The sequence below is a fragment of the Pelmatolapia mariae genome, linkage group LG4 (assembly GCF_036321145.2).
Source record: "Pelmatolapia mariae isolate MD_Pm_ZW linkage group LG4, Pm_UMD_F_2, whole genome shotgun sequence".
Taxonomy (NCBI): domain Eukaryota; kingdom Metazoa; phylum Chordata; class Actinopteri; order Cichliformes; family Cichlidae; genus Pelmatolapia; species Pelmatolapia mariae.
The window spans coordinates 635,752-653,249 of record NC_086230.1 but is presented as its reverse complement, the minus strand read 5'-3'; the positions used below and the strand labels follow the sequence as shown (position 1 = coordinate 653,249).

Sequence of the window (17,498 nt, the reverse complement as noted above, 5' to 3'; positions counted from 1 at the left end):
AGTATAATAGTAAAAATACCAAAAGTCATAGCCGGCATTAGCAGAAATAGCAGAATAGTTTAAAATTTGAACGGTAAAAATCGGACTGAAATTGTGGAAGTAGTTAAAGGCCGAAAAACCTACGGAAGTGACAAGAATAAAGAAGGTAAGGATAGAAAATAAAGAGAAACAGGAACTCAGTAGTGTGGACAGCATCCACACAATAATGTTGATTTTTTTTTAGCTACAACTTTAGTCCTTAATTTTTTATGTTGGCATCAAACACTTTTGCAACATTTTTTTTTATCCTGAAAGCATTAATATCCTAAGAAATCTTCTAAAACAGAACACCTAGACTTTACTTAGTGACTTCACATAAAGTTTGTATGTTTGAATACTGTTTTCATATTTAATCTTTACTGTCAAACCTTTAAATTGCAGCTCAAAGAATAAAAACTGTTGGGAGAAGGTTATGTTCCAAGTTTAAAATCAGCTGGAAGCACCATGTTTTCCCTGATTCTTTTATTTACAAAATGTTTTAAGTGCATTATAGATTCAAAGCTGGGAGAGTACATTTTGTATGTACAGCTTGTTAACCTTACATAAACCACTGAATGAAGCCTGTTGCATCCCCTAATTCTGGGTATGAATTGGCCGGGGATTAATAACCTGTCAGGGCAGTATGCGGGGATGCGATCACGACCTTTTAGTAGCGTGTAGTGCCTGCACAGCGCTCAGCGGTGAAGCAAGGTCATCCGACACAATGACTTTGGGGGGGGGGGGGGGGCAGCAAAGCCTGGTCTCAGCGGCAGATTTCCCGCTGGAGTAGTCTTGGGATGACACCCTACTCTCAGCCTTTGACCAAGCGATAGAAATTAATGGTCAAGTGGTGTGCCCTGAAGCCGTGCGGCCCACTTCATATTATTGAAAGGTTATATTGAGTGAGTCTTGACGCTTGCACAGAAGAAACACACACCCAGTGTTTGGTCCCTAAAAGTCACCAGGAAATGATTTTCCAGGTGGCTCATGGCAGGGCGTATGGTACTTGACAAAACTCTGGAACAATGGCCTGATTTTATTAGCCGGGCATCCGAGTGGATGTGCACCGATGGTTCGCGTCCTGCCCGAAATGTAAGCTGGTTAACCAGCCAGCACTGCCGCTGCGCACCATCTCTGCAAAGAGTGTGGTGCAGGCGCTGTTTCAGGTCATCCTGAAAGACCGTGGTGGGTTTGAAAACAATGTGCCGGGAGTTCGCTCTTCTCACCCCGGTTAGCTATAGACTGGGTAACAGACGTCTCCAAAAACATCAGAGCACTTTTGCAAATATGTGATATCTTGATAAACCGAGCAGATATTTGAAGTTTACATGGCTACATTCTCGCCTGAAAATATCTTTAAAGTTTATTTTGTGACCCAAAGAGAGTAATATTAAAACTTAGTAGCAGCCGCCATTGTTGGAAACTGGAATTGGCTGGGCCGCCCTATGAATTCTGGGATATGGTGGGCCACGAAGGACACACCCGACCCACCCGTCAAATTCGGGGAAAAGGAGGACACATTTGTCGGCTGCATTTGGAGGAGTCTATGAATTTGGACAGCCTTGGTCGCGTCACTGTGACTTAATCTGTCTACAAATGTGGCCTCAGGAGGATGCAGTCCATGAATTTGGACACGACCACTGTGTCCTCTAAGATCCCAGTAAATGAATGCTAGCTTTGATATCCTGAGCTGTAATGAAAGTTCACATATTCAATTTAATTCAATTTTATTTATATAGCGCCAAATCACAACAACAGTCGCCTCAAGGCGGTTTATATTGTACAGTAGACCCTAAAATAATACATACAGAGAAAAACCCAACAATCATATGACCCCCTATGAGCAAGCACTTTGGCGACAGTGGGAAGGAAAAACTCCCTTTTAACAGGAAGAAACCTCCAGCAGAACCAGGCTCAGGGAGGGGCGGGGCCATCTGCTGTGATTGGTTGGAGTGAGAGAAGGAAGACAGGATAAAGACATGCTGTGGAAGAGAGACAGAGATTAATAACAGATATGATTCAATGCAGAGAGGTCTATTAACACATAGTGAATGAGGAAGAAACACCCAGTGCATCATGGGAATCCCCCAGCAGCCTACGTCTATTGCAGCATAACTAAGGGAGGATTCAGGGTCACCTGGTCCAGCCCTAACTATATGCTTTAGCAAAAAGGAAAGTTTGAAGCCTAATGTCTGTGAAGGTTCTCAGTCATCCAGGTCATCGTAGTCAAAGGAGTTTGCAAAGAAAAGCATCTGGACTTCTTTAAGTTGCTTGAAGACATTTCACCTCTCATCCGAGAAGCTTCTTCAGTTCTAAGGTCAAATGGCCGAGAGTCCCAGATTTAAACCCAGTGGGAGTGTCCCCCCCAAAGAGGGACAAAGGACCCCCTGATGATCCTCTAATCACATGAGCCAAGGTGTGAAAGCGGGTGTGGGACCTAATCAGCCAGGGTTTCGGGTGAGCTCATTGTGAAACCTGGCCCCACCTTGTCATGTAAATTCCTGATGGCCCAGGATGTGAGTGGGCATTAAGGCGTCTGGGGAGGGAACTCAAAACTGGATTATAGATGGCAGACAGTTGGTGTCATAAGCCCCGCCTCTGTTCAAAGATGGTCGCTCACAGTGGACATAGATGGCCTCTTTCACTCCTCTTTCAAACCATTTGTCCTCTCTGTCCAAAATGTGAACATTGGCATCCTCGAAAGAGTGACCTTTGACCTTAAGATGCAGATGGACTGCTGAGTCTTGTCCTGTGGAGTGTGGACTCTCGGCCATTTGACCTTAGAACTGAAGAAGCTTCTCGGATGAGAGGTGAAACGTCTTCAAGCAACTTAAAGATGTCCAGACGCTTTTCTTTGCAAACTCCTTTGACTTTGAAGCCTAATCTTAAAAGTAGAGATAGTGTCTGTTTCCTGAATCCAAACTGGAAGCTGGTTCCACAGAAGAGGGGCCTGAAAACTGAAGGCTCTGCCTCCCATTCTACTTTTAAATACTCTAGGAACAACAAGTAAGCCTGCAGTGTGAGAGCGAAGTGCTCTAATAGGGTGATATGGTACTACAAGGTCATTAAGATAAGATGGGGCCTGATTATTTAAGACCTTGTATGTGAGGAGCAGGATTTTGAATTCTGGATTTAACAGGAAGCCAATGAAGGGAAGCCAATACAGGAGAAATCTGCTCTCTCTTTCTAGTCCCTGTCAGGACTCTTGCTGCAGCATTTTGGATTAACTGAAGGCTTTTCAGGGAGTTTTTAGGACTTCCTGATAATAATGAATTACAGTAGTCCAGCCTGGAAGTAATAAATGCATGAACTAGTTTTTCAGCGTCCCTCTGAGACAGGATATTTCTAACTTTAGAGATGTTGCACAAATGGAAGAAAGCAGTCTTACATATTTGTTTAATATGTGCATTGAAGGACATGTCCTGGTCAAAAATGACTCCAAGGTTCCTCACAGTGTTACTGGAGGCCAAGGTAATGCCATCCAGAGTAAGAATCTGGTTAGATACCATATTTCTAAGATTTTCAGGGCCGAGTACAATAACCTCAGTTTTATCTGAATTAAGAAGCAGAAAGTTAGCGGCCATCCAGGTCTTTATGTCTTTAAGACATTCCTGCAGTTTAACTAATTGGTGTGTGTTATCTGGCTTCATGGACAGATAGAGCTGGGTGTCATCTGCATAGCAGTGTAAATGTATGCTATGTCTTCTAATGATACTGCCTAAGGGAAGCATGTATAATGTAAACAGAATTGGTCCTAGCACTGAACCCTGTGGAACTCCATAATTGACCTTAGTGTGTGAAGAGGACTCTCCATTTACAGGAACAAATTGGAGTCTATTAGATAGATATGATACAAACCACTGCAGTGCAGTACCTGTAATACCTACAGCGTGCTCTAATCGCTCTAATAGGATATTATGGTCGACAGTATCAAACGCTGCACTGAGGTCTAGCAGGACAAGCACAGAGATGAGTCCACTGTCAGAGGCCATAAGAAGATCATTTGTAACCTTCACTAAAGCTGTTTCTGTGCTGTGATGAGCTCTGAAACCTGACTGAAACTCTTCAAATAAGCCATTCCTCTGCAGATGATCTGTTAGCTGTTTGACAACTACTCTTTCAAGGATATTTGATATGAAAGGAAGGTTGGAGATTGGCCTATAATTAGCTAAGACAGCTGGGTCTAGAGATGCTTTTTAAGTAAAGGTTTAACTACAGCCAGCTTGAAGGCCTGTGGTACATAGCTGATTATTAGAGATAGGTTGATCATATTTAAGATTGAAGCATTAATTAATGGCAGGACTTCTTTGAGCAATTTTGTAGGAATGGGGTCTAAAAGACACGTTGATCTCAACGTGTCACATATCGTGACCTGTAACACAGACACAGGAGTTTTGTTACTTTTTACTGTAAAAGCAATGTCAGTTTTTTATCGAATCAGATTCCTAGATATTTAAAATAATCTATTCTTTCTATAGCATCCTCATATAATTTAAGATTAATATGAGGATTTCGAGTATGATGATAATCTAATGCCTCCTCTAATCTTGCTTCTTCCCCTCCTCCAAATAAACCCATCATCTGCAAATACTGCGATACCCACAGACTCCCCTGTACTGCTAAAAATATAATTGATCATAATTACTATAATTATCTATACTGCCTTGAAGAGTACTATTTTCTACTTGATCATTTGAACTTAATTCTAACACTAACACTAAGAAATTTCTTCTCCGCCTATACATTTATACATTTTACTGTTGACACTCATCTGTTTTATTTTCATCAAAAATCCTTCTCTCCATAACATATCACATGCCTTCTCTGCATCTACACACAAAAGAACTTCCTGTTTCCTGTCCAGGTATTTGTAGTTTTTTGGGCAGTTGGTTAGATTAATGAACCCCTGCATTTAAACCTTTACTTAGATATGGTGCTGGAGTAGGTACTGTCTTAACATTAGAAAACCAGCCACTCTCTACTACAACCAGAGAAAATGCTTAAAACATCACCCACTAGTGGAAAGGAAAAGATAAACATTTCTCTCCCATTTTCCACCCGGCTACATTAGAAATTTGAATGAACTGATATTCCTCGGGTGAGTACTCAAAGTGCTTTCTGCAAGACACATTCACAGACACAGCTGGTCTAACATGGGATAGTTTTAATGATGACCTTTTTTGTCTTTCTCGCTGTCTTAGTGTGAATATACAGTTTTGGGAACACAAACACATATCTCGGTCGTAAAGTCTTTATTAGGTACATCTGTTTGCACTCTACAGCAACTATCTGCTCTATGTAATGACACGACCGCTTTGCCTGTTCTTTACCTGTAACTTCTATCGCAGCAGCAATCCCACCGCAGTTGCTGCACAAATGGCGTAGTGTAGTTAGCCATAACATTACAGAAGCTGTAGGTGGCAGTGTAGACCTGTGGGCCGAGTTTCTGAATTACCGAAGAAGAAGAAGAAGAAAAACAACCTTCCTCTTCGTCTTAACAGACGTTACAAAACCAGCTGAGCTCGCAGCCCCGGCAGTGCTTTTCTAATGCTTCGCAGCGAATGGGGTTTGATCAGTTCTGTAGCGTGGACAGGTCCGATCCCCTGTGGGTGAGTTACCTGTCACAGACACCGTGTCTTTTCCTCTAGCTTTAAACTCTCGTAGTTGTCGTTGACTGCCGGTGCCGGTGCCCGGTACATGCTAATAGTAAGCCACGGCAAGTTGCGTGTTATTTAGTCACGTCTCAGACGCGCTTCTCTTATTAGAAATCATTGTTACAGCTGATCCTCCATTGGCCGAGTGCGTTTCACTTTTTCTCCAATCTGAACATCAAAGGTTCGCAGTATGTAGAATAAATGTCCACGGAGCTCGTGTTTGTGTTGTTCCCTCTCGTTTCCTGGTCTGTAGGGACTCGTTGTCATCAGTCCCAGTACAGTGTGAATGTTATTAAGTGTCCTGTAGTCTCTCTCCCACGCGTGGCACCGTGTCGCTGATTAATGCCACTCTGGTAGTGTGTTTAAAACCATTATTGAGGACATGTCAGAGCCTGCCATTAATGAAGGACCTAAGGGTCTGACTTGAAGCTGGTTCTGGAACCAGGACTGCAGTGAAAAAGCAGCCAGTGCCCAGAGAGTGTGGAAGGGATGACTGGGGACCAATGGCAAAGTGAATATAAGTAATAGGTGGCCCAGGATCGATGTACCAAACCAGTCAGCAGAGGTCCAAGGATGAGTCCCTGGCACATAGAGCTGGGTAGGACCTCATATACCAGCACGCCATGTAGTAGGTGCTAACAGCACACACGCACCTGAACTAGCTAACATGAAGAATTCAAGCTCATCCTGAGCAGACGCATGAGCACTGCTCACAGTAACACCACAGGACCCCAGGGGTGGGGGCTGATACAGCAGATACAGAAACACCAAGTATCAGTATTTTGTTCAATAAAATAAAATGCTATGGGAATACTACGACCAGGAGGACTCAACTCACGCACCACTACTCTGAGATGACATTAACTGAGAAACCTTAAACTGTCTCAACCAAAACAAGCATCCATCACGTAGCTTGACAAGCTACTAGCTCAGGCACCGATGTACAGATAGGACAGCAACCATGGTGCATCTACCAAACATCCTATAGAACAGGAAGGTTTCTGAGGGGGAATGGCTATGCACATTACAACCGTTGTGATTTTAGTAGATTTATTACAGTGAATTGGTGTATTATCAGACAATGATTGGCTGTAATTAGTAACTTGAGCACATTCGATCTGTCTCTATCCTTTATTAGTTTCAGGTATGTGTTTGTTCCAGGTGTTGCTCTTATACTGTGACTAGTGTGATCAAATTGAGGATTGTGTTTAGTTGAAATAACAAAATTAAAAATGTTGCTGTTTATTAATATTTCACAGCTGATGACTTTGGTAGGTTATATTTTTGCCGTGGGACGAGACTTGACAGCAGCTGGTACGTAGGTTATGGTTTCTTTTGTTTGCTCGGGACATGAAATCATCATACTTTGAAGCTGCAGTCAGGTAATGGGTGTCACAACACTGGTTACCATCTTTCGCTGTTTGCCAAACCTTTCTACGTCAGGCTCCTGTCACATAACAGGGAGGGATTGATATCGGGGTGGCTGTAGCAGGTAGTAGAGCAGGTCATCTACTAACTGGAAGGTTAGTGGTTCGATCCCAGTCTGCTTCATTCTGCATGTTGCAGGTTGCTCTCCGATGCATCCATCGGAGTGTGAGTGTGTATGAATGTTAGTTAGATAGCACTAAAAACCTATGCTGGTGTGATTGGGTGAAAGAACCGGTTGTGTAAAGCTTTGAGTGCTCAGAGTGGAAAAGCTCTGGTTTGATATAAGAACCAGTGCATTTAGCATTACTGGATGAGTTGAGCACTGCCTGCAGGTAGGGTAGCACTCCATCATTAAAGTATAATATAAACTCAATTCTATTATCTACTGTTGTGAATCCATTTCACAACATATTCTCACTTTGAATTGCTTTGGTCCAAACCAGAGTCATAAGTCCACTAGAGAGTAATGACAAGTTAGCCTCAAAAGGGAAGGGTTACTGGTGGTGGCCACAGACATGCTTTTTATACTTCCTGCTCCTCTGCATCTCTCTCCAGCTCTTCGAGTTCATTAGACCTTATGCTAGCATCTCCTCTACAGTTTTGAGATGCAGCAAACGTTCTTGCAGTGACGCATACAGATGCCATCCTGGATGAGCTGGAATACATGTCATTGGGCTGTAGGTGTCATCTGGTAATAAAAATGGAGCAAAATCAGTCCCGTCTGCTGAGAAGAGGGCCATGGTCTGTGTCCACCAGCTACAAAACCACTCCCTTTTTGGGAGTTGCCTTGTTATTGTCTGTTTAACTGAGTTTGTCTTATAGCAGGGGTGTCCAACTCCAGGCCTCAAGGGCTGGTGTCCTGCAGGTTTTAGATCCCACCCTGGGTCAACACACCTGAATCGCATGGTGAGTTCATTACCAGGCCTCTGGAGAACTTCAGGACATGTTGAGGTCATTTAGCCATTTAAACCAGCTGTGTTGGATCAAGGACACATCTAAAACCTGCAGGACACCGGCCCTCGAGGCCTGGAGTTGGACACCCCTGTCCTATACTGTGATGAGGTCTTCTTTTCATTTAAATTTTTTCAGCTGCATGTAGCAGTAAAATGCAACATTGTTGATATAAATAAGACAAGGAAGCTATATTAATAACTCTACGTCACACATAAGTAATGTGTGACGTAGAGCTGGGCGATATAAGATTTTTTCATATCACGATGTTTTTTTCATTTCAGGCGATAACGATATATATCACGATATAAGCCAAATAACTATATTTGTAAGATTTAAATGTGCCGTTGCTCACAAGTAAAATGTGAAATAATCAGCAGCTTGTTTTGATTTTAATATTTATTTCCCATAATAAGTTCAACAGGGTAGATGTACTTAAGGAACATGAGACTTTTTCAGATAAATAAAGGCAAATATTGCAAACTACACAAAAGGCAGCCGCTAAAGCGTTTAAGTTTCAAAATAGAACAAACAAAACAGACTACTAAATTGTCAATTCCACTTAAAAACAAAATATTAATTCTAAAAATAAATCTTAGTTTGTTTTACAGAAGAACAGACAAAATTGACTAACTTTTGTCAATATCAAATAAACTGAGAACTAAAAGGAAATTCTCAATCTCTCCTTGTTGTATAGCTTAGCTTTTCAAACAGTTTTAACAGTTACTTTAGTCTGACAAAAGCCGAATGACGAATTAGCGCTTTCAGTCAGAGATTGAGCATGCACCGGTTTATTGTATTTCCAGACTTGCTTTCGGCACAATTTACAGTGCGCGCTACTCTGTTTTTTGTCAGACTTGAAATAGCCGAAATACCTTCACACTACGGAACTTCTATGGCCCTTCCGTTCGACAATCTCTCCGGCATTGGAACCAGCATCTGTTTTCTCTTCGGTAACCTTCGGTCACGCTCTTGGTTGATTTTTCTCTAGTCGGCACACTCACTTCCTCCATTACCCGGGCGGCACGGCGGATAGCTGCTTCCCAAACAAATACACATGTGCGCCTTGGCACTTGTGCTGTACGTAACAAGTCACGTTACGTGACGCTGCGGCTGTGATTGGTTCGGCTCTGCACTACTTAATTTGGATTGGCTGTTCTTCTTTTTTTTAAGAGGACAAGAGAGATGAGGTCTATCGCAATAGTTTAATTTTTCTATCGAGAAAAAGTTATTTCACAATACATATCGTTATCGTTCTATCGCCCAGCTCTAGTGTGACGATGAAATGTGTGGCCAGGAGTCTCTTTTCCTGCTGTTGTTAGATATCTTTAACCTTACTGTTCCTTGTCCAGGATTGGAACCGTACATGGTACACCGATAATCCTGACTTCACCCAGTGTTTCCAGAACACTGTGTTGGTGTGGCTGCCATGCTTCTACCTTTGGATATGTGCACCGTTTTACCTCGTCTACCTCCATACCCATGACCATGGATATATATGTATGAATCACCTCAACAAAGCCAAAACTGTGAGTTATGGGACCCCACTGTAGTAGTTTTCATCACTGCACTCATCTGTTCTCTCAGTGGAGCAAACCAGAAACTCGTTCAAACACAAATGTTTGAAGATTCAAGTCATGATGCAATTCCAACGTCAAGAAAATGGGATGTTGTGGAAAATGAAAATTGAATGAAATCATTTTATTCATTTATTCAGAAAAACAAATGTTTAAACTGAGGAAAAGGTACAATTTAAAAAAAAAAAAACAACAAGGTCATTTTGAATTTTCTTTTGGAAGTAACACATCTCTTAAAAACTTCCATGTTTCCCGCTGTGTGGGATTCCCTCTTTTAAAAATAGTCCGTAGTCGTCTGGGAGCTGAGACCTGTTGCTGGACTTTTGAATTCAGTCATTCAGGAGGGACTCAGAGTAGAGGCAGGTGAGGGGGTCCTGCTATCTGAATGTAATGCCTCGTGGGCCGCTCATAGTTGAGGGTACCAGTTAGGTTAACTGGTACCAGGTCAGTAACACGACTGTCCTCAGCCTTCCTCCTGGTTAGGACAGGCCCAGAACCCTCAACTATGACAACCAAATGTTCCTCCAGCTCTATGATATTAGTACCACTTACTTTTCCAGGATTCATTGCTGTTATCACAAGTCATAATGACATTATCTATTTTTTGATTGCATGTTTTCACAGTTTAAACATTTGCTACCCAAAGATATTATTATTATTATTATCATAAAGGATCACAGTTTAATCTAATCTAGCTAAACTGCTGTACTGTTACGGGGTGGCTGTAGCTCAGGTGGCAGAGCAGGTGAGCCACTAACCAGAATGTCAGTGGTTCGATCTGCAGGCCAAGTATCCTTGGGCAAGATACTAACCCCATGTTGCTCTCTGATGCATCCATCAGAGTGTGAATGTGTATGAATGGTAGACTACTTAGCACTTAGCTCAGAAAAAAGTGCTTGTGTGATTGGGTGAATGAGTTAGTTGTATAAAGCATACAGAGTAGAAAAGCGCTAAATAAGAGCCAGTCCATTTACCATTTTACCATTACAGTGACTGACCAGTGTGTTTGTAGTTTCTGTAGTTTCATTGGTTGGTTCCACTTGTCACTACTGTAACTGTGGGAGATGTCAGTCATATGTCTATAAACACAATACCAAATGTACTAATTAAACAAATATTGATGACACAAGTGTTAAATCCAGGAGCGATTTCATTTGTTTCCACAGGCTGTTGGCTTTTTACTTTGGATTATCTGCTGGTCAGATGTGTTTTATTCTTTCTGGGAAAGGAGTCACGTGAGCAGCCCAGCACCTGTCCGCCTCGTCAGTCCGACCTTACTGGGCCTCACCAAGGTGAGCGTTCAGGCTGTCTCTACCGTCTCTCTATGGAGCTGAGAAAAGTTTACATGTATTTTGTTTTTTAGGGTCGTCTTTCTTTTTTCACTTAACTCTTAAATTTATGCTCTTTAATATATGCTCTAAAAACTAAATAGACTATTTCTTTTAGTATATAAAAATCTTTGCATGTGCCGCAGCTGTTGGCTGTCATGTTAATCCACTATGAGCGGATGAAGGGGGCTCAATCATCAGGGGTGATGCTGATCTACTGGCTGCTGGCACTGCTGTGTGCCACTGTCACCTTCAGGTCAAAGGTCTTCCAGGCCTTGGAGCAGGTTAGTGCTCACTGAGCAGGACTACACTCACTTTACTTACATGATGATAAATAACTGGTTACTAATCGAACTGATGTTGTAGTAAATAAACAAAATAAGGTTGTTTGGTTAAAAACATCCTGTTGTTGTGCAGCCTCAGACAGTGTGTGTGTGGAGGTACACCACCTTCTACATCTACTATGCTCTGCTGCTGATTGCTCTGTTCCTGTCCAGCCTGACTGACCAGCCACCCCTCTTTTCCCGGGATGTTAAAGACTCGGTGAGGCTCTCTCTTTCTTTCCTTGTCACTCATTTATACTCAGATTACTATATTGCCATAAGTATTCACTTACCCCTCCAAATCACTGAGTTCAACTCGGCCTTTGTTCCTGGAACTCTTAATGCTTCAGCATGCCGAGACAGTTTGCACATTTTGATGCTCCCAACTTTGTGGGAACAGTTCGGGGATGGCCCCTTCCTGTTCCAACGTGACTGTGCACCAATCCATAAAGACGAGTGTGCAGGCCTGTCAAGTTCTTCCACACCAAACTCAGAGTCCCACCTCAACCCAGCAGAACCCCTTTGGGATGAATTAGCAGAGACTGTGAGCTGGACCTTCTCATCCATCATCAGTGTCTGACCTCAAAAATGTGCTTCAGGAACAACGGTCAAAGATTCCCATAAACACACTCCTAACCCTCGTGCAGAGTCTGCCCAGAAGGGTTGAAGCTGTTAGAGCTGCTAACGGTGGGCCGACATCACATTAAATCTACGGATCGGGAATGGGATGTGATGTGTGAAGGGAGAAAGACGAATACTTTTGGTAGTACAGTGAAAGCATTGCTGTATCGGTGTCTTCTGAGCCATGGAGAAATCATTTGGGTCTAACTGCACGATGTTTGTCTGTAGAATCCGTGCCCTGAGCCTGGAGCATCTTTCCTCTCCAGAATAACCTTCTGGTGGATCACCAGGTAGGAACACGCTGTTCCACTCCAGTAAACCTGCTCTTATTTCTGTGTAATAAAATTCATGAACAAAATCTCACATTGGTCGCTATCATCTCTAAAGAAGGAACTCATTCTTATTGATATTTAATACAAGGCCGACGTCTTCTGTATTGAAACTTCTAGTTTCTACATGGTCCTTTGGGGCTTTCTGGAAGCGTTACTGCACATTGAGCTTCTACATATTTTGTGTTTTATCCTCCTGCCTGTCCTAACCTCTCCACCAGAATGATGATGACAGGCTACAGGCGCCCACTGGAGCAGAAGGACCTGTGGTCTTTGAACGCTGAGGACTGCTCCCACAGAGTGGTCCCACAGTTGGTCAAACGCTGGAACACACAGTGCCAAAAATTTAAAAGGTCAGGAAAGGGATCAAACTTCTGTATACAAATGCAGATTGTTTGGGAAACATCCAGCCAGGTTAACTCTCCTTTCTTTCCTCTTCACAGGTCAGAGGAGAAAATGCTGTACTCGTCCAAGCGAGTGCCCCATAGTGAAAACTCTCAGGGCCAAGCTGTGGAAGAGTCTGAGATCTTGATTCTGAGACCTCGAAAGAAAAATAAAGAGCCCTCACTGCTGTGGGCCTTGTGCCTCACGTTTGGGCCCTACTTCTTCATCTCCTGTATCTACAAATTAATCCAGGACATCCTAATGTTTGTTGGCCCTGAGATCCTGCGGTGAGGAAACTGTAGACCCTTTGATAAGATGACATTGAGTCGTTGATCTGTCTGAAGTTGCATCGTGCATCTATCATGCTCTAGAACTTTAATTGTTTAAATCATCGGGGAAACGTGTCAGAGCCCACCTGTGGCACTAAATATATTTTTGCCAGGACTGCTGTGCCTCGACAAACTCCTCCCACACAAGTTTTTGCTCAGCGCCCAAGTCGAGCTCCGCTTGGCGCTCCGTTCCCATCAACGGGCTACCCAAACCTGATAGGACTCCACCTCCAGGTCTCACCGTCAGGTCTCCCAGTGGGACTACAGCGTCCCCCTGTGGAGCACCCACTCAGTTCCCCTAAGAAGGCTGGGTGCTCTGAACTGAACACAAAATCTAAGAGCTGCAAATGTGAACCAGGCTGGTGAAAGACCAACATTTCATTAAATTATTGCCCCCAACAGCCAGATATCTCTAATCAAACAGCATCTTGGTTCTCTTGGCTCATCTGTTCAGCCGAGCCTCAGGTACCTTGGTGTGATCTTTGCTTCTGCCATGTCCCTACAACAACACTCTCGCCAGTTAATTAGGAACGGCCTTTTTCAGCTAAGAAACATCTCCAAACTGCAAACTTTGCTGTCTAAATCTGAGTTAGAAAGGATTATTCATGCTTTTATTTCATCTCGCTTAGATTATTGTAACAGTCTTTTTCTGTGTTTGAGCAAAAGGAATCTTGAGCGTCTCCAGTTAGTCCAGAATGCTGCTGCAAGGCTTTTAACTAAGACACGAAAGAGAGCACATTACACCGGCGTTCGTTGCGCTCATTACACCGGCGTTCGTTGCGCTCATTACACCGGCGTTGGTTGCGCTCATTACACCGGCGTTGGTTGCGCTCATTACACCGGCGTTCGTTGCGCTCATTACACCGGCGTTACGCACATTACACTGGCTTCCAGTACATTTCAGAATTCATTTTAAAATCTTGGTACTGACTTTTAAGGCTTTAAATCATGACGCTCCTGCCTACATTTCTGATCTCTTAGAACCTCACGCTCCCTCTCACAGCCTGAGATCATCTAATCAAAGGCTGTTGGTAGTTCCCACGAACACGTTTAAAGACCAGAGGAGATGGATCTGTTAGAGCGGTGGCCCCAGGTTTTCCCTCCATCTTTACGTTGCCTTGATTGTATTTATTCTTTTAAAAAGCAGCTTAAGACTCATTTATTTAGATTAGCTTTTAATTATATTTGTGCTGTATGTTTGATTATTAATTTATTTTATGTATTTCTGTTTTTATATTACTGTGAAGCACTTTGTGGTTTTTATCCTGTGAAAAGTGCTGTATAAATAAATTGATTTGATTGATTTGATTACATGATGACTCTAGGTGTGAAGTTGTGGAAGTGATGACAAACACAGTAGAAAGTGCGACATATTGCTCTGGGCTGCTCCGTGTTTTCCTACTACATAAGTACACGATGCAGTTTTAATAAGGACCGAGGGGCAGGACGCGTGCTTAATGTTCCTTTGTTTCCTGTTTCTCTGTAGACTGCTTATCCAGTTTGTCAATGATTCCAGCGCCCCCTCCTGGCAGGGCTACTTCTACGCTGCTCTGCTCTTCGTCTGCACCTCCGTGCAGTCACTCATCCTGCAGAAGTACTTTCACGTATGCTTTGTGTCAGGCATGCGCTTACGCACTGCAGTCATTGGAGCCGTCTATAGGAAGGTAACGGACAAACACAAGTGCTGCTTCGGAGCAATTTAGATTCTTCGTGATGAAGGTTGATAAATGTAACCATCTTCATCATTTCTTCATTAAACAAGTGCTTTGGAGCTGACTGTTATTCTGTCCATCAGTGGTTGCTTTTGCTGAAAAGCCTCTATCTCATCACTTCATCTGCTCCTCAGGCCTTGGTCATCAGCAGCGCGGCACGGCGAACCTCTACAGTGGGAGAAATCGTCAACCTGATGTCAGTGGACGCGCAGCGCTTCATGGATCTCATCACATACATCAACATGATATGGTCTGCTCCTCTGCAGGTGGTCCTGGCCCTCTACTTTCTTTGGCAGGTCAGGTTAAGTAAACTTTAAATATATTTTTAAAATCAAATATTTAATGCTGCTTACATACTTCAGTATAAAAAAATAAACATACTATTGTGTGTTGGCTCAGCTCATGAGGCTTGGGCAGCTGTGGAAGCTTGATTGTCCTGTGTATGCAGGAGGGAGTCCCGATGATGTTTAATGTAATGATTGTCAGTTACAGCTGGTTTCTCCATTTCTAAAGTGCAACAAAATCTGTTTTTAAAGTGTCGCTCTGCTTGTGGAAGCCTTCCAGTGACCGTGTGTGGATGGTTCCACTAGTGTGAATAATACTGTGCACCACAGGCTTACACTGAAACAGTTTGTTGTCATGTGTGCAGAACCTGGGTCCGTCTGTGCTGGCTGGAGTGGCTGTGATGGTCCTCATGGTTCCTGTTAATGCTGTCATTGCAATGAAAACCAAAGCTTACCAGGTGGGACTTTAGTATTATTATCCCCACATCCTACACCCGTATACACCTTCCTTACATTTTCATGTTCTACTGTTATTATAACTATTGCTGGGGTTCAATCCTTCAGCCTTTCTGTGTGGAGCTTCCATGTTCCCCATGCACAGTGCTCCTGCTTCATGCATCATTGGACGTATGTGTGAAAGTCTGTGTGTTAGCCCCATGACAGGCTCTAGGCGCCACATCCACCCAATCCTGGGACAGATGGATGTACACATCCATGTCAGACTTTACTGGAATTACCACATTTCCCAGTAAATAATGGACAAGTTCCCAATACATACATTTGATAGAAGTATACATTTCAGTGTTTCCCAACCTTTAGGAGCCACGGCCCATATTTCACATTAGAAAATGGATCATTCTTCCACCAGGTATAGCAGAACTGGCTCGGTTTGTCCCCAGTATACCTTTGTTGCTTCCTTCTGACCTCTACTCATGCTAGGACCTTCGTCTGGGTCGAGTTTTCTCCAGGACCAGGTCAGACTTTTTAAACATTTATCTGTTGCTGTTACGCTCTGCATCGTCTCACAGCATGACTGTTATTTAAGTTCTTCTGTTTTACTGCCAGTTGGCAGCACATTTATTAGAGCAGGTGGTTGTACTGCCCTCTAGTGGAAGAGAATGTCATTGTTCTGCCCGTTACTCATGCCTGTCGCTTAGAGTACCAATCAGGTGGAACCAGACAACCTCCACGGCACACCTGATCATTTTTCACGGCACACCTACATGCCACGGCCCAGTGGCTGGGAAACACTGAGGTAGATAACAGGCCTAAAATCTGTAGAGTAAAGCACTGTGTTAATGCACAGTTTGCTTTGGTGGTCACCATGTCAATGCCAGCTCATTTCTGTTAAAGAGTGTGTGATAATGTGTCGAGTGACAGCAAGTACAGTGATTATTTTCATTTACACGCGCGCGCGCACACACACACACGTTGTTAGCTTGTAGCTGTTTGTAGCACAGTGTTGTGTGTTTGTTGCAGGTGGCTCAGATGAAGAGTAAAGACAATCGCATTAAGCTGATGAATGAGATGCTGAATGGCATCAAAGTGCTGAAGCTTTATGCCTGGGAGCTGGCCTTCAAAGGAAAGGTGTCAGAAATTCGTGAAAGTGAGCTGCGTGTCCTGAAAAAGGCTGCCTACCTGGGGGCGGTGTCCACCTTCACCTGGGTCTGTGCACCATTCCTTGTAAGTGTGACGGGGAAAAGAGCGACACACCACAGTGGACAAACATTACACACATCCAAACGAGCAGCTGCAGATCAGTTAAACCAAACACAGCACTTTACTGTCATGACATTTGAAATTCTCATTGCGATGTCTTTTGCATCACTGCACAGGTGGCCCTGTCAACCTTCGCCGTGTACGTACTGATTGATGAACAAAACGTGCTGGACGCCCAGAAGGCCTTTGTGTCGCTGGCACTCTTCAACATCCTGCGTTTTCCTCTCAACATGCTGCCGATGGTCATTAGTAGCATGGTGCAGGTGTGTGTCCTTCCGTCTTCTTCACACACTCGCCCCGTCACAAAGAAACACACAAAGAAAGCTTCAGGTTTACCAAAACATTAGATGGATACCGATCTGTGCCAGTGCTCAAACTGGGATGGTAGGATTGGGATACATGAGCTTAAGGACCTTAAGTAAAAGCTTGGATGGTTTTTTTTGTTGTTGCTAAAAAGCTGTTGAGTGTAGCGCGTGTAGTACCAACCATCACAGGGATGTTTTGATGGATGTAATCCAGGTAAAGAGATCCAGGAGGGTGACTGTATAAAAGACGGACCATGTGGCTCTGCTTCTTCCCACTGTACAACAATGAAGCCATTTACGGGGCTACCATGTCAGGTGTGCAGTGCCAGAGTGAGCTGTACACTATGTTAGAGGCTTGTTGGCTGTGCGGCACACCTGCGCTGTGCTCAGAGTCAGTGTGCTTGAATAATTCATTGCATCTGAGTTTTTGTATCGCTGATGTCAGACAGAGATGACATCATCCACAGACTCAGAGCTACTGTAAATATCAGGATTAAATGTTTCGCTTTAAGACTTTAACAAAAGACTGAGGATGA

The 17,498-nt window shown here is 43.4% G+C and overlaps 1 protein-coding gene across 1 annotated transcript in view; it reads left to right on the top strand.

Moving 5' to 3' along the window:
• Positions 1 to 5,479: 5,479 nt before the first annotated feature.
• The window catches only part of abcc1 (ATP binding cassette subfamily C member 1 (ABCC1 blood group)), a 38,116-nt gene continuing 26,097 nt past the window's right edge, over positions 5,480 to 17,498 (top strand). The window contains exons 1-13 of the mRNA XM_063471024.1: positions 5,480 to 5,627; positions 9,404 to 9,580; positions 10,795 to 10,920; positions 11,103 to 11,240; positions 11,374 to 11,499; positions 12,129 to 12,190; positions 12,451 to 12,582; positions 12,673 to 12,900; positions 14,429 to 14,606; positions 14,789 to 14,950; positions 15,304 to 15,396; positions 16,418 to 16,621; positions 16,774 to 16,920. Of these exons, the coding sequence (XP_063327094.1) occupies positions 5,580 to 5,627; positions 9,404 to 9,580; positions 10,795 to 10,920; positions 11,103 to 11,240; positions 11,374 to 11,499; positions 12,129 to 12,190; positions 12,451 to 12,582; positions 12,673 to 12,900; positions 14,429 to 14,606; positions 14,789 to 14,950; positions 15,304 to 15,396; positions 16,418 to 16,621; positions 16,774 to 16,920 (1,821 nt within the window). The 5' untranslated portion in view covers positions 5,480 to 5,579. The remainder of the gene's footprint in view (positions 5,628 to 9,403; positions 9,581 to 10,794; positions 10,921 to 11,102; positions 11,241 to 11,373; positions 11,500 to 12,128; positions 12,191 to 12,450; positions 12,583 to 12,672; positions 12,901 to 14,428; positions 14,607 to 14,788; positions 14,951 to 15,303; positions 15,397 to 16,417; positions 16,622 to 16,773; positions 16,921 to 17,498) is intronic.